The 27,708-nt window shown below is 43.8% G+C and overlaps 2 protein-coding genes and 1 long non-coding RNA gene across 3 annotated transcripts in view; all 3 read right to left on the bottom strand.

Moving 5' to 3' along the window:
* Window positions 1-1,854: 1,854 nt before the first annotated feature.
* On the bottom strand, window positions 1,855-6,086 carry LOC131472800 (uncharacterized). The gene is made up of 3 exons (XR_009242127.1): window positions 5,151-6,086; window positions 4,512-4,919; window positions 1,855-4,322 (listed from the first exon to the last, which is right to left on the bottom strand). It is a non-coding gene; the product is annotated as an uncharacterized LOC131472800 (long non-coding RNA).
* Window positions 6,087-18,407: 12,321 nt separating this feature from the next.
* On the bottom strand, window positions 18,408-22,366 carry spry1 (sprouty homolog 1, antagonist of FGF signaling (Drosophila)). Its single transcript, XM_058650507.1, has 2 exons — window positions 21,698-22,366; window positions 18,408-20,593 (listed from the first exon to the last, which is right to left on the bottom strand). The coding sequence occupies exon 2, from the start codon at window positions 20,536-20,538 to the stop codon at window positions 19,465-19,467; it is 1,074 nt and encodes a 357-aa protein (XP_058506490.1). The 5' UTR covers window positions 20,539-20,593; window positions 21,698-22,366; the 3' UTR covers window positions 18,408-19,464.
* A 2,313-nt stretch (window positions 22,367-24,679) lies between these two features.
* The window catches only part of afg2a (AFG2 AAA ATPase homolog A), a 95,295-nt gene continuing 92,266 nt past the window's right edge, over window positions 24,680-27,708 (bottom strand). Inside the window, exon 17 of the mRNA XM_058648945.1 lies at window positions 24,680-25,197. Coding sequence (XP_058504928.1) covers window positions 25,018-25,197 — 180 coding nt within the window. The 3' untranslated portion in view covers window positions 24,680-25,017. The remainder of the gene's footprint in view (window positions 25,198-27,708) is intronic.

The following is a 27,708-nucleotide window of genomic DNA, read 5'->3' as shown; positions in this document are numbered from 1 at the left end:
CTGGACTGCCACGTCCTGCTGGTAAACTGCTCACTCTCCCACACCAAAGTCCATAGAGAAAATGAGTGTTTTTACACACAGGAGCTGCTCGTCTACTGATGCCACATTTAATAAGTTTGTGTCTCTAAAGTAAATATGAACCAAGTATTTCAAAAAAAAGAACACATTTGAACTCACTGATCAACATGCGTTCATGTAACATCTGTACATTTGTCTGTGGACTTTGGTGCAGGGAGTGAAACTCACTTCAGCTTTTTAATGGCAAGAAAAAGCCCCAAACTTTTTTTTTAAAGATATAATTCACTTAACCAGACTTTGATTTAATAATCCACTGACATGTTTACTGTGATAATGAGCATCCATGTCTCAAAGCTGATCTCTGTCGTAAACAAGTAAACAATCACACAGATGAACACATCACTGCAGCTGGAAAACTAAGTCCTCTTACATTTACCTTAAAACGTGAACAAAGGCAAAACCTTAACAGACACATTCACTTAAACTCACCTTTGAGTCCAGCGGGTGAAACGTTTTCGTCGGGAAGCTTTTAAATCTTTTAAATGTCTGGATTCAATTTCTTGTCCGTTTTGAAATCACCATCAGGTGTAAACTACAAAAACACTCACATCACAGGGAAATGAAATCCAAAAAACCCAAAACAAAAACACACCCTGATCATTCCACAGTAAACTGAATCACACAGGAAACCACACAAGTCACTGGATAACAAATGTTTGGTGACACCTGACATTTTCACTGGGGGGGGGGGGGGGGGGGGGCTAAGGTGAGACATCAGGAAGCTAATGACTTCCTGAATGTGATGTATTTCCTGTTGAAACAGGATGTGAGGGGGCGGGGCTTAAAATAGTTTGTTAACACATTATCTGCTATTTGCTGTTTTTGTTAACTTTTGCTTAATTTTGTCAAATTCTTAACTTGAATTTTTTAACGTTAATATTCCATAAAACATCGTATGTGTTCAAACTGATTTTTATTCATTTGTAAATGAGACAAAAACAAGAAAATAAAGGAGTGTCATGGTTTTTGTTTCTTGGAAACTGCATTTTAACAAATGTGCAAATTCTTCTTGAAGTGTTTTTGTTGGTTTGGTGCACGACAGTAAATGTGGTTATGATACATGAGCTTTCACAAGCTCAGATATGTATAATATAAACAAATAAATCGTACTGAGAATATTTCATTTTGGGACAAGGAAAATTTGAAGCTGAACCATAAAGTGTCGCAAACAATAGAATTCTTGAATGAAAGAAGAAACAAATGTATGGAAAGTTTGTTGAATTCATTTATTAACAGTTATTTCCTTTAGTGAAATTACAAATGAAACAAGTCTCTTTAGTCTGGATAAATTGCTGTGATGAAACGTGCACTGTGGAAACATGATAGTGATTTTGCTTTTTGATGTTTGCAGTAAAATAAAAATACAATGAAATGAAAATATTATACAATAAAAATACAATGAAATAAAAGCAATCATTTCAGGTCATTGGTTTATTAAACTCTGTGTTACAGAAGAAGCTTCAGTGTTTCCCATCTGCAGAGGTTTGAAGGAGAGAGAAGTGGGTCAGAGGAGCAGAGCAGCAGAGGGGGAGAGGAGCAGCAGAGGGGGAGAGGAGCAGGAGCCCACCACCAGTCACTTTTGGCCACTTCAAGTCATGTCACGTAAACAATGGCACTTCATGGGGAGAGGCTCGTCTTCCTTCCTGCCCGGCTTCCTGTCGATCGTTCTGCCTGACTTGACAAACTCAATGTGCCCCCCCCCCCCCACACACACACACACACAGCCCTCCTCCTCCTCCTCCTCCTCCTCCTCCTGCATCAGACAGACGAGTCGGTCAAAGCTGAAGGAGAGGGTTGTCAGAGACAAAATGATAAACGACAACAAAGTTACAGGAGGCCTCTGTGGAAGTGGAACATACCAAGTCAACAAGCGGGGCCCATTGACATGTAGATGGTGGTGGTGGCAGGGTGTTTGGCACCTACAGTGCACTAAACTTTCAACCCCACCCACGACCTCCAGCTCCTTTCTCATGCAGCCTTTAGGAACAGATTGATGATAGCGGTGCACTTCCTCTGCAGGGAGCGCGACCTTTGCTTGAATAATAGCTGACCGTGGATTAGCCCGGCTCATTAACATTCAAGGACAGTCGTCTTTAACTGTACGCCCAGTCTGGAAAATGACAAATATCTCCATTCTAAAATGAGCTTGAGGTAAAAGAAGGCGAGGAGGTAACAACACCCTTAAAAGGAAACGTAAAGACCTGAACTACACATGATGACACACTCACTTTCCTCAGGAAATCATCCTGACTGCATAAAGTCAAAAGATTTGTGGCCAAACTCAATCATTTAGTCCGTGACCTCTGCAAGTTTGCTATTCACTTTTAGAGGCCGTAAACTTTTAGTCTTTTAGGGGACAAACTTCCTGAGGATGCAAGATACCCTTATCTGCTTTATAGACCTATTTAGGTCAATACTAGATCAACCTGTCTGGTACCAAGTCAGAGAAGTGCAGCAACCTTTAGCATGATGAGTTACACTTTCACCCAGTCAAAGGCAATTTATTGCCGTTTTAATAGCGTCCTGACAACTTTGTTATCTGCAGCTTGGATCGTAGATAGAAGTCATAAAGTCCAGAGAATAGTTGAGAGCAGCGTGACTGACATCAGTGGCTCGCATGTCTGCAGACATCAGGGGGAAAGAGACAAATGAGCTTCACAATCTTCACCTGTCCGTTCACTTCTGCCATAAATCGGCTTCTGAGGAGCAAAGACGTCTTCTTTGTCTCTGGGGTTGAAATATGAAGAATCACTTGGTTAAAGACTTGCTCTGTCGTTTGTTTTTCAGCCTCTTCGTAGGAATCTTAATTCATATAATAAATGAAGCTGTATGAGGAAGACTGCTGAAGAAGAACCTGCTATGTTTTAGTAGCATAGCAGCTTTACACTTAAACAATGCTGAAGAAGAGACGTTAGCAACATATTAGCCACTGAGTCGTGAAGAAAGGGAAAAAATGGAGATTTGATGAGAAAGCTAACAAGAGCGCGGGACATGTGTGTTTGAGTCTTCTTGTGTAGTGAGTAGCCCGCTATTGCTAGTTTTTACAGACTTAAGAAGATTAGCTTTAAGCTAACCAACTTAGTCTTTAAAAATAAGTAATAAGTTCAAAAAGAGACACAATGGCTTCAAAAGCTGTTAAAGCTGAGCCAGTGATTTTGTCTCTTAGCTAATCGTTGGCTAACTTCCTGTTCCTGTGTTGTTGTTGTTGTTGTTAGCGTCAGATTCTAACTTCTGATGATAAGTTGTGGAAAAAACACTGAGACTGATTTGAATTAAAAAACTAATCAATTCTGCTACAGTTCCACCTTTTTTACACAAAAATGAAGCGTTTTTGAGACGCGGACGTGAAGAAGTCTGAAGTCTGATTGACTGCATTGAATAAACTGTCTAATAACAGAGAACGAACTTCCTGTTCCTGTATCTGGTGTTTTTCAGGTGTGTCATAGACACAGATTCCTGCTGAAATACTAAAGCAAAAGAAAATTGCTTTTCAATTGAAAGCGTTTTGAATGTAACATAAGAAATCCATATCAGTGTGTAAACAATAGATCAATAAACTGTCAGAATACAGATGTATACACATGTGTTTGAACTGACCTCAACTGTCACCATTAAAGCATGAAAATACAGAAGTTAGACTTTGTTTTGGTATTAGATCAAGAGGTGGTAAAAGAAATGGAAAAACATGAGGGGAGATTTAGATTTTAACTGCAGGCCGCCTTCAATGAGAGCGCCTTTAAAGTTGCACCTGTACAGCGTGGTGGGGGTGCGGCTTGATGTGGGTGCAGCGTCTACTCTACCCCCTCAGGAAAGGAAAGAATTAGAGAGGGCCTTTGTTGTCTACACCAGCTACACCTCATATATATTTTAAAAGCAGAAACACTTGAAGGCAGCCTCCCCCCCCACACACACACACACACACACACCTTAAAAAAAACTGACCTTGGCTGAACATCTCCAATATTCCTGTAAAGGTAAATTGAGCGTTTGATTGTGGCCAGATTTAAACACGGTTGTGAGCATGCGCCGCGTCATCGTCGTCGTCGTCGTCGTAACGATGAGGCGCTTCCCTTCCACACAGCTGCTTTCACTTTGTCGTTCACTCTCTCTCTTCCTCTCCTCGCTTTCCTTTTGTCCAACCAGAGTGTTCCTCTTTTGATTCATCCTGAGTAATGGTGTGAGATTGGCGAGGCAGCTGAAGTTTCCTTTCAACTTCTCACATGGCCTCCACAGCTGGCCGTCGACTGTGGAACAGATGCAGACGTAAAGCTATAGGCCTCCTCTGTGACAGCTATTCTTTCCATCTGCTCCATAGCGCTCCGGCCAGAAAATGAACATGAGCGCTAATTCGGCCCCCAACAACACTTTAAGCAAATTGGTGTAAATCTGAAGTGACCCAGGATCTGATGTCAGCAGGCGACAAAAACGCTCACCTGCCACACGGGCTCCAAATGTTCAGACCTTATAAAACCAGACCACGTCCTGGCCTGGACTCAAAGTGTGTTCCTGTCAAACAGCAAAAAACAAGAAACAGGTGATTCTTTTGTTTTGTTGCTACAACAAGACGCAGCATCTGTGTGTGTGTGTGTGTGTGTGTGTGTGTGTGTGTTCCTCGTTAGAAAAACATGAGATCAAATGAACTGAAAGTGATTTCCAAGCAAATAAATAAATAGTATAAATGCATCTAAAGGTTATATAGACTGATATATGATACAGACGCACGTGGAACACTGCAGCTTCATTCACCGTGTGTTCCTTTGTAAACCAGCGCACTTCCATTTGTATTCTAACTAAAAGGAGTTCGGTCTGTTCGTCCATGTCTGAACCACGGTGTTTAAAACCTGTTTAAAATACATGAGAACATCAGTGTAGAACAACCACAAGTGTACTACATCAAAAACTCTAAGAGTTACATCAGCACACGCAGATAATCCAATCCAGTCTAATTTATTTATAAAGCACATTTAAAACAACATAGTTGACCGAATAGCTGCACAGTAATAAATCTAACCACCCATTCCAAGATAATAGAGTTACAAGTCACATTTCTATGATATCACGTTCATTCAGACCCAAACTGGCCGTGGTCAGATCCACGTGCAGCTCCAGCATTCAGACTTTGACCTGGGAAAAGACAAAGAGAAGATTTAGTGAATTTATGCTGCGTAAACTGAAAGAATTCAATATTTTGAAGTTAACAGGTGGTAGAAAGAAACAAAATGGTGCTTGGCATGCTAACTTCCTTTTGTGGTAAAATGTAAGCTGAAAGAGGTGTATCGCCACCTAGTGTAGCGGAGGTTGACACGCGTGATTCAATAAATTGATTATTTGCTGGGTCGAGGACAGAAGTCCAATCAAACGACTTAAGTGTGAATAAAAATGTACTGGATGTTGGTTTCTTGACACAACTGACGACAAACATTGACAAACCTGCAAAAGTAAGATCTCAGAGTTGTGCTTACAATAGTAACGTACACACACCTAAAAACAGCCCAGAGAAGAAGAAACTCCGCTTAACTGGAACACTGTCTTCACTATGAGGCTTCATCAGGTGAATTAGAGTCATTTTAAATGTATGGATGATGTGTTTGTTTGTATAATCGCTGTAAAAAAACAACATTGTCGTCATTACTTTGGTATTTTATAATGTAATGAAAACATATTCATCACATTTCTCATATTATGAAAATGTATTAGTACACACACAGCAGAAAGTACACAAGTGAAAACTCTAAGAGACGTCGATCAGGTTTAAAGGAGTTGTGTAACTGAAACACCAGAATCCGTTCACTGGAGAAAAGGGAAACCCAGGTCACACTGATAAAGACGAGATAACCTGCGTGTGGGTCATAGTGTGGTAGATCAGCATGTGCATGAACATTAATGTTATTAGAGTTAAAATGGTCTTTTGTTGTGTTGCCAGACTTTCCTGAGGTCCTGCTCCATCAGGAAGGCAGAGACAAACATTTGATCTGCCGCTGATTTCCTGCTCCAGAACCTGGAAAGATTAGCGTGTCCTGCCGGCACAGTAGTCTACAACAACAAGGAAAATTACTTTGGAAATTTGGGTCCACTCGGGGAGTTTGGAAATCACCGAAGCGTTGTATCAGTTCCACAGGATGGAGCGCAGGATTGCATATCTGCATGCTACGACTGTGCGTGTACAATGGTCAACATGTAGCCTGGGCTTCTCCACACTGAAGCTGCTTTGTGTGGCAGAAGGCGGCCTTTTGCCCCTCAGCAACTTAACACATGCACACAAAACACTCTGGCAGGGCAGCGATGCGGAAAAGAATTTCTCCCGGCGGTACGCCAGCATTTGTGTATACTCCCTCAGAGAATGCACACATCCTACAAGGTGCCAATCACGCTGGAGCTGAGGATGTCAGCCTCGAACCCACAGCCGTGATTGACAGGTCCGTTTCTGTGGCGGGGGCGTGGTCTCCGAGAGTCAAGCTGGGTTGTATTATGGAGGGACGCTCTTAATAAGATCTACAGCAGGGAAAGTGCCTGCCCTTAAGGTCCAATTTCCCCTTCGGTATAATACTGCCATTGAAGGCGGTGGAGATAGAATCGAGCCTCTCGCAGAGTTTGAAATTGAAATGTTAAAGACCGAGCAGAGTGGGAATAGAAATGATGATGAAGGGTTTTTATAGGAGCAAAGGAGCAAGAAAAGCCACCAGAGGTTTGCAGTGGTCTGTTCTCACAGAGAAAACCACGGGAAACTCTACACTGCAAAAATTACACTTTTCAGTTCATACATTTTAAGGCGACGTTTTCAGATAAGCAGTTTTAGCTCAGGGCTCGTACACGTGGAAACTATTTTAGGAGAATAAGCTTCTTATTACACACAGAAAACCTAAAATACTATTGTTGTATCACAGTGAAAAAACATTGATGTCATAAACCTCTCTAACCTCAACATTTACATCAGAAACACAAACGTAGCTCAGGTTAGCCATTGTTTGTTAGCTATTATTAGCAATAGCGGTTGGTTTTTACCACACAAACAACACAGAAACTTGTCCAGTTGGGGAGTTAAGGGGAAACGCCCAAGTTACCCGTTTACACATCGGCCGTTTCTCAACACCCAAGTATGCAAGGATATACGTGCACACTTGGGAAGTACAGGAGTACGCAAGTACAGAGAAGTACAGAGACGTACAGAAGTACAGAAGTACAGAGAAGTACAGAAGTACAGAAGTATAGAAGTACAGACGTACAGAGAAGTACAGGGAAGTACAGAAATACAGAGAAGTACAGAAGTACAGAGACGTACAGAAGTACAGAGACGTACAGAAGTACAGAAGTACAGAGAAGTACAGAAGTATAGAGAAGTACAGAAGTACAGAGAAGTACAGAAGTACAGAAGTACAGAGAAGTACGGAAGTACAGAGAAGTACAGAAGTAGAGTAGAATTTCTGTTTCAACAGAAAAACAGTGTGGAGTGGATGTAGACTGACCAGCAGAGGCAGCAGACCACACTTGAAGACCAGTCCAAGAGCAGACTTTGTAAGGTTTGCTGTGGATTGTTGGGGTGTTCTGGGGAAATTCTGCAGTGTTGTGAACTGTTTACTGAACCTTAACAGATGCTTTCTGTGCCCAAAGCTGAACATTCATAACCAGGAACTGGGTTTATTCACCATGGAGTTCCTCTAAAGCCCCACAAGCTAATAACACACTGTCACATTGATATGCATGTATGTAAACCTGTAAATACATAAATCCATTTTAGTTCAGAAACATGAGCTCACTCACATCTACAGTATGAACGTATGATCTTGACAACTGGGTCGTTTGATTTTCACGCATTTGCTTTAATCTCAACAACAAACACCTACTTCTCTTCCTGCTCATGTGCTCTTACTTGTTGCTTTCCCTTTTAAAGGACCCCTTAAAAGTGTACAAGAACCTCCCCCCCCCCACCCCACAGTTCCAAGAACTTGGAAGAACAAAGGCATTTTTTTGGTACAAAAAAAAGGAAAAGATGAAAAGGGGAGATTCAATGATCCAGCCCTGTATTTCCTTGACACACTGCTCGAACCCTGTGCTTGAGCATAAGCCTAAAATCAACAACAGATAAGCCTTTTCTGTGTCCTCTCCCTTTGATCTGGAGGCCCCCCCTGCTCCCAGCATACGGGCGGTGGGGAGAGGTGCTGGTGTGTGTGTGTGTGGGGGGGGGGGTCCTCCTAAGCTTCCTGTTCAGGACCCCCCTGCTCTGGATTTGGGGCTGGAGACCCTGGATGGAGGAGAGGGAGGAGTGAGGAGTTCCTGCTCAGCAGATGCCCTCAAACTTTCCATGAGGCCTGATTCAGTGACTGCAACAGGAATATAAACAGCCGCTAACGTGATTATTAAAAGCATTTTAAAGGAACTGGATACAGAGCTGCCGTCATCTGTGCTCCATGGTCTGCATTCACTTCAAGTGCTGGACAAAAAGGATTTAAAGGGATAGTTCAGGGTTTTACCGTCAGAAACCCTCAGTGAATCTCAGCTTTTAATAAAAGAACCAGGTGAACATGTTCTTGCTTCTTTGTAAGTTTTGATACACTACATTCACCCATTCACTCACACATTCACAGTCTTCTCTAAAGGACCTTAAAGTGATACTTAAGTAAAAGTCTTAAAGTTTATGACAGTCACTGAAGTTTTAGAAGTTAAAGTATTAAAAAGTGAGTCAGGATTACCAACTCTTCTTCTTCTGATTTTATTTGGTAGAAACGAGTAACAAAGATAGTTAGAGGACACGTCGTGGACAGATACGTGAAGTATTTCACTCAAATCAGCTTTACACTACAGTTTTCACCCATTCATACACATTCACACAGCCATCAGGAGCACCATGTCTTGCCCAAGGACACATCGACATGTAGACTAGTGGAGCTGGGAATCAAACCCACAACCTCCCAGTAGATAAACGACTGGCTCCACCGCTGAGCTCCTGTGGCAAAAGCTGGACTATCCCTTTAAGCACGACTAAATTGGTTAATAAAACTTTATTCTGTAATTAATCCGTGTTTCCACGTCTGTGGTTTTCAGTTTCATCTTCACTATGAGATCATGCCCTGTGAACTCAGTCAGCTCAAGGTGGAGGCGACGAAGATGAAGACGAAGAAGACGGAGAGGTAGAGGAGGGAGCGACATGAGGTCAGCTCCTTTATGGAGGTAATCAGAGTTTTCTTCCTGTCTATTCTCCTTTTATTCACACAGGCTGGCCCTCATTCCCAAAGTGAAACAAGACACCGAGGGTTTTGTTATGGGTTTACAGCTCCAGAGGACGAGGAGACAAACAAGACAGCGCAGAAGAAGAGAGGAAGAGGAGGGGGGGAGAGTTATAGCACTGCAGTGAAACTGACACTAAAGTTAGGAAAACAGTTTACATAGAAAGTTAGACTTGACCCTTTGTGTCCCTTTGATAAAGACAGTCACTGAGTTAAGAGCAATCAAAGTGGATTGGGAGGTTGTGAGTACAGATGTGAGCACAGATGTGAGCACATGTCATGTCTCCTCTCTGTAAACCACCACATTTGTACCAAGAGAGATTTTCTAGTGTTACAAATGGTCTGTGGACTTAAATGAGCAAATATCACTGAGGGTTTAAAGCTCAGAAAAAAGACATGGACAATTAGAGACACGTACTGTCGAGGACAGAAGACAATCATAAGGTTTTCTTAACGTCAATGACGACCAACATCTAGCTGGTCCTGGTCAGACTAACACACCTGGATGTTGTGATTCAGAGTCTGGTTTCTCCTGCATGTGAACACTTAGCCGGACTTGGCATCTGCACATGCACCAACATTTCTTTGAGCTCTCCCAGATCACACGGCGCCATCTTTCTTCCACCACGAGAACCACGCTCACGATTAACTCACCTTTCACCTGTCTGTCTGTCTGTGAGGTAAAGGAGGCGGAGTCAGAGATGTACACGGCCAATAACTCGGCAAGTTGTCCGATTGCCCGTCTTAGTCAGACTATGGTCTTAGCTCAATTAAACTGTGCATGTAAACACGTGTGAGGACAGCTCACCTGTCACTGCTTGCTGTGAGGTTAAAGGTCAACAGGAAACTGATTTAACATGAGCTAGCTTACAGAGAGACTCAGCGCCGCAGCTACACCCAGACTCCAGTTGTCTGATCTTAGTCGGACTAAACTGTGCGTGTTAGCGTGTGTGATGTAGCCACTGATGTACAGTCACATCAGTGTCTGCTAATATCACTCTGAGTTGGTAAATGAGTTCAAAGTTCATTCTATCCACGTTATTGAAAACACACATATATAAACATATATATTCAGTTTGGGGCCCCTAAACAAATCCCCCATGACCCCTCTGTGGGTCCCGACCCAGTCTTTGTGAAACACTTGAGACAACGAACTACTCTCTTTGACACGGTTTATAAATAATAAAGCATTTGTGAAGATATTCAGAGATATTCCAGATAATGGACGATCTGACAATCTGACGATACTCACTGAGTCTCCTGAGTCTCCTGAGACTCCTGAGACTCCTGAGTTTTAAGAAGAGAAATATTTGGTTTCTCTGAAACCAGGCCTTGAATATTTGAACACGGGTCTTTAACAGGATCAAAACCAGCTCCTGATCCAAAGCTCCACAAAAGCCAGAATATCTGGGCGGGTCCACCTGTCGGACGACCACACAGCAGCCTCAAAGGTCTGCTGATAGTGTGGGAGACAGAGGCTATCTCAGTGTCTGTGGAGGCTCTGGAGGGTGGGAGGTCATCCAAGGAGGAAGGAGGAGGAGGAGGAGGAGGAGGAGGTGGAGGAAGGCTCTGGAGGGTCGAAGGGTGAGCAAACCGGCAACTGGGAGGGTAACTGTCACACTGGGGACGGGGTGGAGAGGTTTGGGGGGGGGGGGGTAACTTCCACTCGGTGACTGGCTGACTGATGGAAAAAAAAAAGAAAGTCCCCTGTGACCCCCACCCTGTTGCCCCCCAGCCGAGAAGCGCCGGACGGGACTAAAGCCCCCCATTGTTGTCCCCTCACACAGGATCACCAAGGGCACAGCAGAGGGGGGGGCGGTAGTATGGGAGCATGTGTGGGAAGGGGGTGGTGTGTGGGGGGGGGGGGGGAGCCCACCACCTCAAACACAATCGTGTGATAGGACTTGGCCCTATCTAATCAAGGGCAGGAGGTCACTTCCGAACAACTGGGCAATAAAAGATTATTTCCAGCCACATGGGGGAGGTGTGTGTGTGTGTGGGGGGGGGGTGGGCGGAGAGAGCGAGAGAGAGGAGGGAGTGAGAGAGAGGGTGCAGGGGGGAGGGGTGGCTGTCTGTGAGGAGAGGAAGTGAATTGAAAAAAGCCAGCAGACGGGAACCATCTGTCTGGGTGCAGAGTCTAATCTCAAAAAATAAAAAAGAGGGAATGAAAAGGGGGAGGAAAGGGAGGATAAAGAGAGAGAGAGAGAGAGACAGCTTCCTCTTTTTCCCCTCACAAAAAACAAACACTCACAACTCACCACGAGTTTACAGTTTATTAGGAACACCTCACTTCAATAAATGTTATCTTTAAAGAGAATGAAAAAGGGAGGATAAAGAGGGTGACCCCCCCCCCCTCACATTTAAAGTCAGTCTAATAAAGTGTCACTTTATTAGGAACAGGCTGAAATCAGGTCTTATTGTTGTTTAAATCTCCCCAAAGAAACCCAGAGTGAGAAGGGAGGAGAAAGATGAGATGAAGAACATCAACAAACACTCTGGACTAAAAAAGGAGGATCATTAGAGTGAAATGTGTCTTTGTCCTCACAAAAACACACATTTACAGTCAGTTTATTAGGAACACCGAAATTAAAGATATGAGGCTGAAATTGGGTCTTATTTTGGTCTAAATAGGGAGGATAAAGAAAAAGAAAAGGAGAACATTAACAAATACTTGTGTCTCACAATCAAGTGTCACTTTATTAGGGACACCTACGTTAAAGTTATGCAGTCAAAACCATGTCTTTAGGACGTATGAACAAAATAATAGAGATAAATCTATGTCACTAACCTACATATAACCTCAGTCACACGGTGTGCCTAATAAACTGACTACTGAGTGTATCTATCGATTCAATCTGCCTATATCTTTCCATCCATCTATCTAATGTGCATATGTGATGCCTGTTGTGTCCTTGGTTGAGAAATCAAAGGGAAAAACAGGACAAAAGTGGTTGGAATGCAGCAAACACACAAAACTGTCCCCTGGGGCCGTTAAAAGAGGAACAAGGACATGATCTTGTCAGTGTTAGAGAAAAAAAACAAGTTAAAGCAGCTCTGAGTTAACAGGAGACTCCGCTGCAGGTTTTCTAATGTACAGTTTTAGCATGTTTTCATTGATCGTACGTCACACTCCTGAACCTCACAGTTAAGTGTGCGACTCTTGACGAGCGTCTGTCTCCACAGACACAGTCTCCAGTCGCAGCGACGCTGAGACAAACGCCCCGCTGATTTAATTAGCCAGCAGAATGCAAACTCACGAGCTCCGGGGTCCACTGAGGCCCGAGCAGAGCGCTGGCAGAGGCCTTCACACGGACTCTGTAGGCAGGAAGTGACACTTTGAATACTGATGAGTCAATCGCACGACAATGAATGAGCAACGACTGATTGAGGGCAAATCTCATCAGTTGCCAAAAATAACACCTCGGCCATTACTTGCTTTGAGAAGCTCCAATGAATGATTGTCAAGGTTTCGTGTATTGTGTTGATCCGCCTCCAACCGCACCCCCCCCCCCACCATCGTCGTCATCATCATCATCACGACCAACTGGCCTTTGTCCATAAAACGGCAGACAAAGACAAGAGACAGGAAGGGGGTTTGGAGAAGAATGTGGTATCAGATAGCCAGTAACGCCGCATACACACACACACACACACACACATAGGGCAGGTTAGGAGTAGGGGTGTGTGTGTGGGGGGGGGGGGGGTGAAGGTTTTACACTACAGTTCCTGTGTGTGTGTGTGTGTGTGTGTGTGCAAATGCTTAAGCTCCAATGAAACACGTCCATCTTGAATGGGCCCTCGACACCTGATAAAACACTGGCTCATCCCTACAGGCCCTTTACGGCCTTTACGGCCCCCGGAGGAGGAAGAAAGCCGCTGAACGACCGTCTGTCGCTGACACTGGACTCGTCTGACAAACAAGACACAAGCCAGGATTCTATGTGCTCTTATTTACCCCAAAAACACACATTTTCTCTCTTCTCTACTAAGTTTAGTTTAGTTAAGTCTTTTTAAGACTATGGCTCAAAAGTTAATATTCATTTGTTGTGGTGTCTTTAAATGTTAAAAAGTCCATTTATTACTTGTCAGGATTGTGAGTTTTCAGTGAAACGAGCACCAACAAAGAGTCCATTCAGCTCGATTGTAAACCAAGTCTGTCCACATGCTCAACACCACGAGAGATTAATAAGGAAATGTCTTTTGTCGTTGCTTAACCAACCGCCTGAGATAAGACAAAGACTTTCTCTGCCACTAAACTGCACAGTCATGTTCATTTGTATTCAGGTCATCCCTCCAACTGTTTCCTACTCAAACACTAGTTCTGTGCCACGGTGTGTTTACAACAATCTAATCATGATATTTAGAGAGATTTATACTAGCTTAATCAACAGAAGACTGCTAGCTAACTGCTAGCTAGCTGTTTATCTGGGTTTTAAAATGACATTTTTGAGTTTTCTTGAAGGTTCACATTTTATTTTATTTCATTTTCTTACAGCATTTAACACACAATGCTAAAAGAATGTTAGCTCATGGTTGATTAGAACTAAACCAAAAATGTATTAATTTATGAATTAGTGTTTAGAATTTTTATAAGTTTATATTGTTTGGTAAATTCTGTTTTAGTTTACTTTTTATTAGTTTTAGTGTCAGTTTGAGTTTGAGGTCATAATCAAAGTATTGATTATCAAAGTAGTAAAAGATGCCATTTGAAATGTTTATTACGACAGACGAACAATAAAATATAACAGTTTACTAGAAAGTAACCTGAAGTGTAAAATGTGCATCATCATGGTTGAAGGTTTTGTATTTTTGTTTTCAACTAAAAGAGAACGTTCTGACAACGTTGTCCAGAGGTTTGAAATATTTATATTTCAACCCGTTTCATCAGCATTTTTAGATACTAATATAAAAGGTTTACAGTTGCTAGATTCACCATTACATTAAATGCAATGTTTATTAAAATGTGAGGTTTTTACAACTTGAACTAACTCTATATTTTCTTGTCCTGATTGTATTTATTTTATTATTAGCATGGGCAGCTAAATGTAGCTTACATGACATTAGGGAAAAGCTAATAAGTAGACGTAGATGTTTACCTTCAGTCAGACCAGCAAGACTCATGCTAGCTTTGCTGAATTCACAGTTCAGCAGCTCCAGAATATGTTACAAGATAGAAACATATATATATATATATATATATATATATATATATATATATATATATAATATAGCTAAGCTAGCACACTGTGAGACAGTTTTCTTGCTACATACGCACCTGTCACAGGAAGTGGGTGTACGATGTTTTCCTTCCCTGCGTTGTCTTCTGAAATGACGTCCACAGAAGGTAGGAAGTCTCAGAATGGTGCTGGACATGCTAGCAACAACTAGCCACATGCTAAACCAGGAACCACCTGTCATACTAAGAATCTGAGAGGCGGCGTTTCGCCCCCTACAGGAGCGGAGGTGCACACCCTCACTTATAGTTTGAGTTGCTTGTAATATCAAGTCATACTGAGTTTTTCTTTGTATTGTGAACTATTTCCCGTTCCATAAGAAAACAAACACTTTTATTTTTCATCATAAATATATGTTTGTGTAAATATGAGTGGTAACACATGAATCATTTAATGTTGAAGTGGCTCCCAGCCTGTGTTTGTCTTCCCTGCTGTCGAGCCAAAAACACAGTCTCTATAATATTATTACTTTTGGGTGATACTGAGTTGATGCAGTTTCTCTGTGGCTTGAGAAAATCCTCCAAACCAAACCTTTTAGAAACCTGCTTCACAAACTCTGAAGCGCACGGTGGTCGACACCAACACAAGGCCGCTTTTCTTATTTACCCACATGTTTATGTTTTGGTTACACAAGGTTTTTCACTCAACAACAACGTCATTGTGTTATTTTCTTGCCTGATATTTTAGACAGAGAGAGTTTCAGGTTGTGTACTTTAATATTTTATGACTATCTAAGGTTTAAAATATCACAGGAGATAACTTCCACAAACTCTGGTCATCCAAAAGAACGCCCGCCTTTCCTCTCCAAAATCCACCACCCCCACATTTCCACTGATTGCTAATTTCTATTTATATGCCATGAGGGGAAATAATGAAAACCAGATGAGGAGGCGGAGGAAGACTGGAGCGGAGAGCTTTACGGTGATGAATGTTTACAGAGGATCCTGCTCCACCACCGACGTCCCGGCAGCAGCAGCAGCAGCAGCAGCAGTAACAGCAGCAGCAGCAGCAGCAGCAGCAGCAGTAACAGCAGCAGCAGCAGCAGTAACAGCAGCAGCAGCAGTGCCCTGGCTCAGCAAAGGACTGCCCCGGTTAGGATGTGTGGGCTGGAGGTTCCACCATGACTCACATGGTAGTCGTGTGTGTGTGTGTGTGTGTGTGTGTGTGTGTGTGTGTGTGTGTGCTCTCGTATGAAACACAAAAAAAAAAAAACAAACCCAAAGCTGCAGCGAGGAGCCGCCAAAGCCTGACGACTTCAAATAGCATTACGTGGGTGTGTGGAGCAGCTAAATTTACTCTGAAACAAGTGCAAAGAGGAAGGGGAAGAGGATGAGGGAGGGAGGGGGAGACAGGGGAGGCTGGGACCACAGAATTACTTAATAAGTGAGTCAGATTTCACAGTGGAGTGGTGGTATAGCCCCGCGATGAGTAAGACTTGACGAGGTTGCCGAGCAGCTCACGTGGCAGAAAAGAGACAGAGACTAACTAAGATGAACACGCTGTAAAGGGACAGTTCAGGTGTTTTTAAAGTCAAGGTGAAGGATGTAAATTAACCCTTCACTTACCATCCAGCCAGTCTCATTACTCTAACTCCAAGACCGTTTGTGATATCGAGAAACATTTTAAAACTATAGACGGGGGATCTGTCCAGGGTGTGACCCCCGTGACCCCCGCCACAGACCCCGCCCCCACCGGGCCCTCGAAAAGCAGAAACAGCTTAACACCCACATCCTTGTCGTCATGGTAACGACGTCCAGTCGCAGACACAGAGATTCACCAGCGCGTCACACGTTTGTGTGAATAACTGCCAGATATGGAAATATGAAAGTTATCTTCTACAGCCACAAATCAAAATGTGACGGTGATGAGAGAGTGAAGTGACCGTCAGGACGACTGCAACACAACTCACACAATCATTTTAACACTAACTGACTTATCTGGATTATCTCTGAGCTGTAATCTCGTAACGTTTCTATGAATGTGATAAATGAATAAATGAATAAATAAAGAACAGCCGTACACGCCTGCCTCTCCTGACCGATCCCTTTACAAAGTTATTTTAGAAACCTCTGATGATTAGAGCGGGGATTTAAGAGACAAGTTAAGGACTTTAGAAGAATCAGGTTCTGGAAACGCTGGGAGTCGGCTCTGTTTCCTTATTTGGCCGAGGCTGGAAAATATCAAGTAAACACTGTCTTCCTGTTTCACCGCCTCCTGAATACAGTGCAGCTCTCACCCCCCGCTCACCCTCACCCTCACCCCTCCCTCCCTCCCTCACTGCTGCTGCTTCCCATACAGGGGACTAAAGAAGTGAAACCTGGAGAAGAAGAAGAAGAAAAGCCTCCTATTGTTAACTATCATCCAGGAGCCAGGAGCAAACGGGCTCAGATTGCAGCTGTGAAAGGTAACAGGAAATTGACAAATCACTAATCCAGTCTTTTACTATTCAGAGGCAAAGAAAAGGTACATTCCACTAAAAAGGGAGAGAGAGAAAGGGACACTAAGTACAGGAGGGAAGTGGAACGAGTCCTTTCTCCTTCACAATCAAAGTCAATCAATTTTCTGCTTAACACAGTTTTTGTGTCGTTTTCTTCAACCACAAATAAAGTGTGTAAAATGTTGGTGAAATAAAATAAAAATCACGAGACTTAATGTTAGTTTACAGCAGCAGGGTCAGCGCTGACCACCACTGTTTTTACAAAAGCTAACTGGAGGCTACATAGATGAAGGTAAAGTCATATTTAACGGCATTATTTCACTTTAGTTTCCACGTGTACGTGAAACTTTGTTTGTTCAACTCTCAGTGAAATCATGTGAATGATGAATATTGTGTGATTTTAAAGTCTGCTCCGCCTCCACTGACATGACTGAAGATCACACAGCACCTGAGGGGGCGCCGCCGTCACATGTGGACAATTATTACACACAGTTGTGTTGTTTTCTTGCCAACGCTGCAGCTTTTCCAAACCTAAGCCACACACTATATTCTCCCCCCTCTCTCCCCCCCCTCCCCCTCCCTCCTCTCCCCTCTTTTGTCTCAGAAAAAAAACTTCCTGGTCACAGTTGTGTTGCACGGTTTCCCCCGACTGTTTCTGCCGTTTCAGGCTGACCGACCAACCCACTCTCAAAGTGATGATCTCATCCCCCTGGGGCCTCCGGAGGTGGAAGGGTGAGTGAGGAGGGTGAGGGGGGTGAGGGGGGGTCAGCAGACTTCCCACGTGATAAATTCACTGACAAAAAAAAAAAAAAGAAAAAAAAGAGGCAGAACTGCAAGTCCTGCACTGCAAGGGGGGGCTGGATTTGCCCCTGTCGTTGCCTTTAGTGCAGGAACCACACCATAAAAAGGCCCAGCAGTGATAGACCACACTTTATTATCTTTGAACAGGTGGCCCTGACACACACACACACACACACACACACACACACACACACACAGCACAATATGGAGACTATTTGGGTGTTTGGGAACATCCTGATCTGGCTGCGTTTAAAGCCCAGGGAATAAACTATGGTGCATAGTTTAGTGATGACTTGTTGGCTGGTGAGTGGAGGGGGGGGCTGCGTGGTGTTGGGGGGGGGGGGGGGGTGCATGGTGGTGGTGGAGTGGCTTCAGGAGCTACTTCCTGTGAGAATAACTCATGGAAAACGTGGAGGCTCCGCCGATGCTTGGAGCTCCGTGGGCTAATCGTGTCAATGACCTGTATTGTTTGGTGTTCAAGGTTAGTGTGTGTGTGTGTGGGGGGGGGGGGGGGGGCTCAGAAGAATGTAAACAGTAGACGTTTCCAGAACCACGCTGAGGAGTTTCTTTAAAACACACACACACACACACACACACACACACACACAAAGCTCAGTCACCAACAAAGAAACCAAGACAACGCTGCTTTTTTTCATTAATTAATATATTTTCTGCATTTAAAGTTAACATAGTTTTTCTTTTGTGCCACCCTTTAATTTTTCAGTAAGTATTTTTCGATATTTCTTGTTATATTCAGACATGAGTAAATTTAAGACTGTCTCTTGCAATAAATATCATAAAATAATAGAGCTTCACATAATAAATATTTTTTTTACAACAACAACAAAAACAAAAACAAAAAATGTTTTAACAGACATTTTTTCTTTTTCTTTTCTTTTTTTAAAAAATAGCCAGAATTCCTCTTATGGATTTTGAGCATACAATTTACACATGAACATAAAAATAAAATAAAATAAAAACATGGTGGGGGGGGGGGAAATGCCACAGAGTGTGAATGAAGAGTTCTGATGAGCGTGAGGAGAGAAACATATCCAAGATGTGGAGGAAATACTATGAGATGGATGTGCTTTCATGTGTGTGTGTGTGTGTGTGGTGCGTGTGTGTGCGTGTGTGTGTGTGTGTGTGCGTGTGTGTGTGTAACCGATGACTGAACACATACCTGCGTGCTGTCAATCACCAGGTAACAGCTACATATTTGCCTACAGGAGATCGTCCTTCACAGAGTTTAGACGAGAGGCGACTTCCTGTGTGGGAAACACGGACCCAGAGGAAGTCGCCCCCGACAACGGAAGAAAACATTTGTGTGTGTGTGTGTGTGTGTGTGTGTTAATGAGGAGCTGAGGACAGACATAGAAACAGTTAAGGCAAACACTGGTCTGTAAAAACATGGTCCTGATCCAGAAGAAAATCAAAAATAAAATCGAGTGGTTTTCGTTAATCCTTGTTTTTTTTTTTTTAGCTCCGGAGGTTCCGCAGTGAGGAGGAGGAGGAGGAGGAAGAGGAGGAGGTGCTAAGAATGTTTGATAAACATTTAATTGCGTGTATGTCATTGTCATCGTTAGATCCACATCACGAGGCTCCCGCACACGCAAGCACAGACACACACACACACACACACACACACAGACACACACACAGACAGACAGACGGGGGGGGGGTGGGGTGGGGTCGATCAGGAGGGTTTCTCCTGGCTCGGTCGGTCCCAGCTCTCCAGTTTGCAATAGACAGTGTTGGAGTTCTTGCAGCGACAGCCGGGCCTGTTGACCCGGTCGTAGCAGCTGTGGCACGCCTTCAGACAGCCCTTTACGGGCAGGTAGCACAGCAGACAGGGGAAGAGTACCGACATTAATCCCATGCACAGGAAGCGAGAGCAGCAGTGGGAGCGGGACAGCGAGCAGGGGTGGTCGGCGCACGAGCCGCCCTCGTCGTCGTTGGAGCAGTGGTAGAAGATGCCCTTGACCAGGCACATGCACGTGCCGTGCTCCAGCGCGCTGTCCGCCGAGCACAGACACTGACCGTTACAGGCCAGACACGAGGGCAGGCTCCGCGGCGACGTGCACTCGCTGCACTTGCACTTGCCGCAGCACTCGCAGATGAACTGGTGGCCGGCGGCGGCCGTGACTCCGGTGCCACTGCCAGAGAAGTCTGATTTCCCTTTGCCCTGTGGCTTGAGTGGAGCCTCTAGTGGAGGCTGGTGGAAGTGAGGTCCCTGCTGGGGCTGGGACAGGGTCTTAGGTTTGGGCTGAGTCCGTACGGGCCGCTCCGCCCGGTGGTGGTGCTGTAAGCTCATGCTGGGTCTGGTGGGGGGTGAACGTGCCAAGAGTCCCTGCTCAGAGGAGGCGCTGCTGTTGCTCCCCGAGCTGGCGGCACTTCCTGTGCTCGTGGAGCGGCTGAGACCCGGCGCCCGCGAGCCGCCGGACACCACCACCACGCCACCGCCCACGTGATGGTGGTGTCCCGACGGCCGGTGCTCGTAGTTGTTGTTCACATTAACGAGGATGACCTCGTGAGTCCTCTCCTGCTTGTCCTGGGGCCTGGGGGCCATGCGGGGCGCGGGGGGCCTCCGTACCACCGAGGGCCCCTCGGTGTACTCGTTGTTGGAGCGGATGGCCTTGATTTGGTCCAGGGAGAGAATGGCGGCATGCTGGAGCTCCCGCTCGTAATCCGACCTCTGCCGGCTCTCGAGGGAAGGCTGCTGGATCACCACTAATGAACCGCCGGGGCCATGTTGACTTTGGAGCTCCATCTGGGGGGATCACCACTTCCGACATTCACCGTAGACTTGGCATGCATCGGAAAACCTGCCAGAGGAGGAGAAGGGGAGGCCGGAGGGGGGGAGAGACAAAGGAGAGGCAGGGAGGGAGGGGAGGAGGGGACATCATCAGACGGAGCCACAACATAACACACACACACACAACTGAAGCTTTTTTCAACCTTAAACCAGAATATTATTATTATTCTGCAACAAGAATAAACACTTTGAATGAATATGAATAATATTAATGACAGTATGTCACACTCTTGATCCACGTCAATGAACTGAGGAGGGAAGAAAGTTGAGTGTCCTCTGCACACATGTGAACTTCTTCCTCTGCTCATTTACATTTCTATGACTCGTTAACATTTAAATGCACCGCGGCGACGAAATGAGGACACGATCCAAGGAAACTAAATGAGCTGCTTCACTTAGTATTCTATTACTACAGAAGAGAGAGAGAGAGAGAGGGGGGGGGGGGGGTCAGGGAGACGGGACAAAAGTGGAGCAGGAAGAAGAAGAAGAAGAAGAAGAAGAAGAAGAAGAAAAAAAGAGAAAAGCACTGAGGTCACAATGAGTTCCGATGAAAACAAAAAAACAAGTATTAACGCGAATCTTCGGTTTGACTCGCGTGCGTTTTTGTGCCATAAATTAAACCAGGACGTTTTTTTAAAAAAGAACTCAAGGAGAGCAGAACATAAAAGTCACGCAGCCGCCATCACAACCCACGAGAGGAAACACGTCAAAGAAAACACGCATTCTTGTTGATTTTATGCGCGTTTTACGCAGCAAAACACGCTAAGTGTTTGGAACAGTGTGTGCGGCAAAGTGCGCGCAGTAAACACGATCATCCACGCGATAAAACACGCCATTATTTCACAGAAACACGTTCAGAGGACGCGTCCAAATACACGGAGGAAAAAAACTTATGAATGAAAACAACCGTCGTGGGGGGGGGGGGGGGGCACGGGCATGGAGCTCGTTCAGGAGCTTTTCATGTCTGATTTAATCTGTGCCAAACACACGCACGACGATTGTGAAAGACTTTGTCACGAGACGTGTTTTCTTCACCCTGAACTTCCACGAACACCAGAACATCATCACATTCATGATAATAAAACACGCGTGAAAGAGTGAGTGAGACTCGTACCTATATGCAAACATCCATAACGTGGAATCCATCAAACACACAAAACTCCATCCACGGGGGGAAATGTCCACGCGCAGACTAGAACATTCACAGTCCTGTTAATCCAAGTGCGACTTGTATCCCTTTGTGTTCTTATTATTATTAATACTATTATTAATAATAATAATTCAAATATTCCCTTTTCTTGGTTTGGCTTGAAGAAAAAGTTCAGCGCAGGTTTTGCGCGTGCATTTGTTCCACGGTTAAAACACAGTAAATCCACAGTGGAGGAGCAGAAGACACCCGAGGAACTGCTGCTGCTGCTGCTTCTGCCGCTGCTGCTGCTGCGCACTTCACAGGCCGATCTTCACGCAACACGAGCGCAGTTTGTGGAACAAGTCCCGCGTGTGCGTGGAAAAAAAGACGATTCTTGTTTTAGTATCCAAGCGTTTCTTGTGCGTGACTTCAGGTTCGTCGCTTATGTTGCGCGCGCTCTCTCTCTCTGGTGCATAAAACGCGTCACACAGACCGCGGTGAGCGTGAGTGTGAGAGTGAGTGAGTGTGAGTGTGTGTCCGTGTCCGTGTGTGTGTGTGTGTGTGTGTCCGCAGCTCTGCGGGCCTGTTGTGCACTGAATGAATGAGAACTCAGGACTCAGTGTTTGCTCGACAAGACAACTCCCATTGGCCCATTCACTCCACTGAAAAAGGATACATCGCATCCGCTCCTGATTCATTGGGCAGATGTAGAAGGCTGGACGATAGAGATGTGTGCACCACTTAAGGTGGAGCGAGGGGGACGCACACACACACACACACACACACACGCACGCACACACACACACGCACACGCCAGTTTCCGTTCTTGTGGGTTATGAATAATGATGTGAATAATGTTGAAAGTGACTAAAAGTAGCTGTAACACACGAGTCACGTGTTGTCATCGGTCCACAGATAGAAACTCTCGTCTATAATCCACGAATAGAGATAATCTCAGTTTTACTGTGTGAATCAGTGAATGTTATGACAGTTGACGACTTTAATGCCTTCAATTGTGTCTGAAAGAGGTTTGTGTGGACACGTGACAAGACTTAAATACTTTCAAAAACAGAGGAGATTTGAATGTTAATGTGGAAAATGAAGCTCGTGACTCACAGTACATCAAACAAATGTATGAATGTGGAACATTAAGATTAATAGACTTCAACGAATACTTCTGTGGATATTAGATTTGAATGTTAATGTACTTTAAATTCATTAGATGTTGTTTGAAGGTGGTGTTTAAGGACCCGTTAATAAGGGGAAATTAAGGCTTGGGAAACTTATTAATGTGGAAAATGAAGATTAATGGATTGAGAGCTACTTACTATTAACATGTAAAATCAATGTTACTGAACTCCAAAGTGTTAAAACTAGGCTTATTACTATGGAAAATGAAGATTAGTGTTGTTAAACTAATACTTTTAACGTGTAAAACCAACTCACTTACAAATGGACTTATTTATACGGGAAATGAAGATGAATGAAGTTAAATCACTACTTTTGTGATGTAAAATGAACGTAAATGAAGTAAAAATGAGTTTATAATGTGACAAATGAAGGTTAATGAACTTTATCACGCTGATATTTAACTGTTTTAATATAATAATCACAAGTTCATTAAGTTAAGCGACGGATTGTGTGGAACAACAGCAAGTGTGTGAATTAGAGGGGAGGAAACATCAACAGGATGTCTTTGCTCCACACTGGAATGTTCCCATTACGCATGAACGCATGTCATCTGTGTGTGCGCGCGCGCGCGCGCGTGTGTGTGTGTGTGTGTGTGGAGATGATGAGTGTGCAGCTGCATTATATTATATATAATAATAGTATTCTTATTATTATCATTACAGTGGTGACATGACAGTCATATTTGGTGACTGTGGTGTTGAACAGAGTGGGAGGTGGATGTGGGTTATTTGGACACATGAAGATCCAGTCCACCTTAAAAAACACGCAGCTCCTGCAGCCAGGGGGAAAGACTCCTGCTCCTCCCCTCCCTCCCACCCTCCCTCCTCCCTCGTTCGCTCCCCCTTCACTCCTGCCCCCCCCCCCCGTGTTCCTGACTGTCTGGTTTGATTGGTGTGGCGGATGCGCTACATCCGGATCCATGAGAAAAGGGAAGTTCAATACAAAGTCAATTTATCCCATTCAAATGGAAAAATCAATACATGAATGAGTGAGTGAGTGAGTGAGTGAGCCTCGGTGTCACCTCGGGTCAGTTCATGCCTAAAAAAAGAAAGTAACACAAATAGAACTCAGTGACTCAGTAGAATCTTAAATAATAATAATAATAATAATAATAATAACATATATAGATATTTAAAAAGCGCGGCCTCTCGGTGATAATAATAAAGTGGTAAAGTGCGCGTGCAGAGCGACAGATGGCCGCGTCTCAGTGGTCGGAAGTGTGGACGGAAATCTCACGATTACAGCAATTATCTGATTTTCCATGGATGGATGTGAGGAATAAAGCAGCGGTGACTTTTTCTCACAAGAACAGAGGTCCCTGAACGCGTCCTGACACACACACACACACATGCTGCCTTAACAACTACTTAAAGGCTGCAATCAACGATTATTTTCATAATCAATGAACCCATTAATCTGTGTCTATAAATAAACGTCAGTAACTGTTATGTGAACACGATGATGTTCAAATGTCTTTAAAATGATTAAAAAGAAACACGCCTCAAACTCCATTATCTTCATAGCTGACATTAGTTAATAACACTAACCTGCAATTTAACCAGGTTCTGCCTCACTAGGACCAGGTTTTGGTCCTGATTATATCCCATTATGAGCTAACACCCCAGAAACAAAGATTACACACCGAGTCTCTCTGTCGCCAGGATGCTAGTTCTCTGTTGCTATGAAATCGTGGTATAGTAGAAATAGTAAAAATACTATTAAATACTAGCATCAAATATTTTAACGTTCAAAAATGACACAGTGGAAGTGGAAACATGCCATTAAAAGCAACACAAGGGAAGTATTTATTGTTACACTGGAAGATGGTGGATGGTTTTAAATGATGCATTTATTCATATCTTTAAATGATCATTACAGTAGAAAAACACTGAAAACAAAACCATTAACCACATTCAGTTTGCAGCAGCTATAAAACACAAAACTTGAACAATAACAAAAAAAAATCTACTGTTTTTGCCCAAATCAGCATCAACCAATACTCTGTGGCTTGTCCAGCAGTTTGAGGCTATTTCAGACGCACACTTTTAGAACAAAACTAGGCTTTGAATGTGTACTCAGCAGCAGCAGCAGCAGCAGCAGCAGCAGCCTGGGGGTCAGAAGAAGCACAGGCCACTGTGCCGCTGCTGATAGGTGATATAGGAGTGGATGAGAGAGTCTGGGATGCGCGGCTTCACAGTGTTCAGGGCGCTCTCAAAGTGTCTGGCGTGGACGTGCTGGGCTTTGATGTCGTCCTGCAGGGCCAGCAGGGCGGCCTCTCTGCATACTGCCGTTATCTGCCACAGGAAACAGAGACAGATATTCAGCTGATCACGTGACGTCACGCCGAGGCTTCAGTGGGTCATTTACAGCACACAGTTAAAAAGGAAAGAAAAGTTAAGAATAATCTAGACTGACATCTGGATTATCGCTCTATACCGCTCATTCTCGGATGGGTAAAAGAACATTCACATAAATATCAGGTTAATCTTACTCTACTCTCTAATCCAGTGAGATCATTGGTTTTCCTTATATAAAGAGTTTTTAAAACAAAAAACCTGGCCCGAGTTATTTGTGTTTATAAGCAGCGAGACAATCCCATCATTGTGGAGTGTTTGTGGCGTAATTAAGGAAAGCAACAGACGGAAAACAGTCCCATGTAATCTGCATCAAACGTCCCACACTGATCACACGTCTCTGCTTCACAAACATGTGACGTGTGAAAAGGAAACGCAAGCGTATGAATAAAAGTCACTGTGTTAATGTCTGAAATCATTCAGACTCAGACAGTTTTTAATCCGACAAACAAACCACGGCAGCTTAAAAACCATCTATAGTTCAATCTCAGTTTAGTTCATTAAGACTTGGACTAAAACCACGGTGACGGTTACAGGTCACAGTAAACATGTAAAGCATGTGATATGATGAAATAGTTTTAACTTTAAATGACTTCAAGTATTTAATAATTGAAGTCATTTCTTCAGACCCATCGATTTGGCTTTTAATCCTAGTTGCGTGCAAGTAAAATGATTCCTTTTATTTATTTATATTGTGTTGTTTATTTTATTGTTGTGCCTTTTTATGATGTTTTTACTCTGTAACAGCTGTACATATAAATAAACGTTGACCTTAAACAAGTTTGAGGGTCTTAAAAATGTCCATACTTTATGTTTGGCTCTGGAGACCATATGTGGAGTTGAATTGATTGTGACTTTTGAAAACAGGTTTCCTGTTTGTGTTTAAAATCCGACTGAACTCCTAGGTTTATTTCTGCCTTTAGAGCAGCTCTGTGCAGTCAACATGTCGCTTGGCTCTGCAGCGTCTCCAGTTCTCCTGCAGCCTCCTTTACAAACACACACTGATAGAATTATGCAACGGCGGACACGAGTGCAGCAGGTGACCTTTGGGAGAGATTGTGCACACGCCACAGCGGTGACTCACTTCCGAATCAGCGGCGATGGCTGACGGAGGCCAGGCAGCACTTTGACTGCAGTGCCACCCTCCGGAGTCTGTTCACACACACCTTCCTCCAACAAGAGCCTCACAGGAAACGATCAGCCTGAACAACCACTGATAACCACTGTGTGGTGGGAGGTCAGTGGGACACGCAGTCATGTGACACACTGAACAGTGAGAGTGTTCATGCAGAACAATGTGGCTCCAAGGAAACTGTTCCTCTACAGCTGCACACAGATCACCACAGGAGCCTGCACAGCATCTTCTCTCTGCTCATGAAGTATTGAACTATTTTGGAATTATCAATGCTTTTCCTCCATTTTACTGATGGTGCTTTACAGAAACAGTCTTAACCGTCTTCAACTAACACAAATCCTCAAAAAAACCTGTACTGATGGACTCCCATGACCTTCTAAAATACTACTGCACCTTTCACCTCCTGAATGACCACTAGAACCTCCTGAAGGCCGAATAAGAACTTCTCAGACCTCTAAAAGGGCCTTCACATCCTCCAAGACTCACTGACTATCCTTAAAGGGCCGGTAGATCCTTGTGATTGTCTACGAAAACTTCTAAAAGTACACACAGAACCTTCTTGTTGACCACTGCTGTCTCTTAAAGGATCTCTAGAACTTCACCAGGACCTTCTTAACGTATCTGTAGAACATTCTCTTTAGTGGTTCAGTGTCCAGGACACAGTGACATCTACTGGTGACACTGCAGACTGTATACCAGTGTCGTAATCTTCTGCTTCTAAAACACAAACACATGGTGACCTAAATAACACATAATTGTATAAAGTACAAATAACATTACATTTAAATGATACAACAACCAAAATATTTCATTTAAAACTATTCTACAAACATACGTTACATTTCTGACATTTGAACAATGAAAATGACACAAACACAAGCCAACATTTGAGCTAGCTATGCTAACTTACTACAATGGTTCACCTATTCTTCACGTTTCTTTAAGGATGTTCATGTAAAAGTGTTTAAAATGGAGGAAGAACACCATTCTAACAGTAGCTGTTAGCTAATGCTGCTAGCTAGCACATTTTATTACCCTTTTTAAATGACACGCTTGTTACCCTGGCTGCTAGCGTGGCTAATTAGCCGTCATGTGCACGGTCAGAGATGAGACTGCCGGGTCCACTCGGTTATTATACATAATGTTAACCAGACCCTGAACCAGACCCTGAACCAGAACCAGAACCCGACCCGGACACATTTGACTGTGTAAAAAACGTGAAGCTCCAAACTTTTCCATTTAATGAAAAACATCAACAACGACATCATCAGTGAAGCGGAGACGACACATAGACTCAGTGGAGACACGAGGAGAGA

Source organism: Solea solea, chromosome 14, assembly GCF_958295425.1.
Source record: "Solea solea chromosome 14, fSolSol10.1, whole genome shotgun sequence".
Taxonomy (NCBI): domain Eukaryota; kingdom Metazoa; phylum Chordata; class Actinopteri; order Pleuronectiformes; family Soleidae; genus Solea; species Solea solea.
The sequence above is the reverse complement of the archived record's forward strand: the minus strand, read 5'-3'. Positions and strand labels throughout refer to the sequence as shown.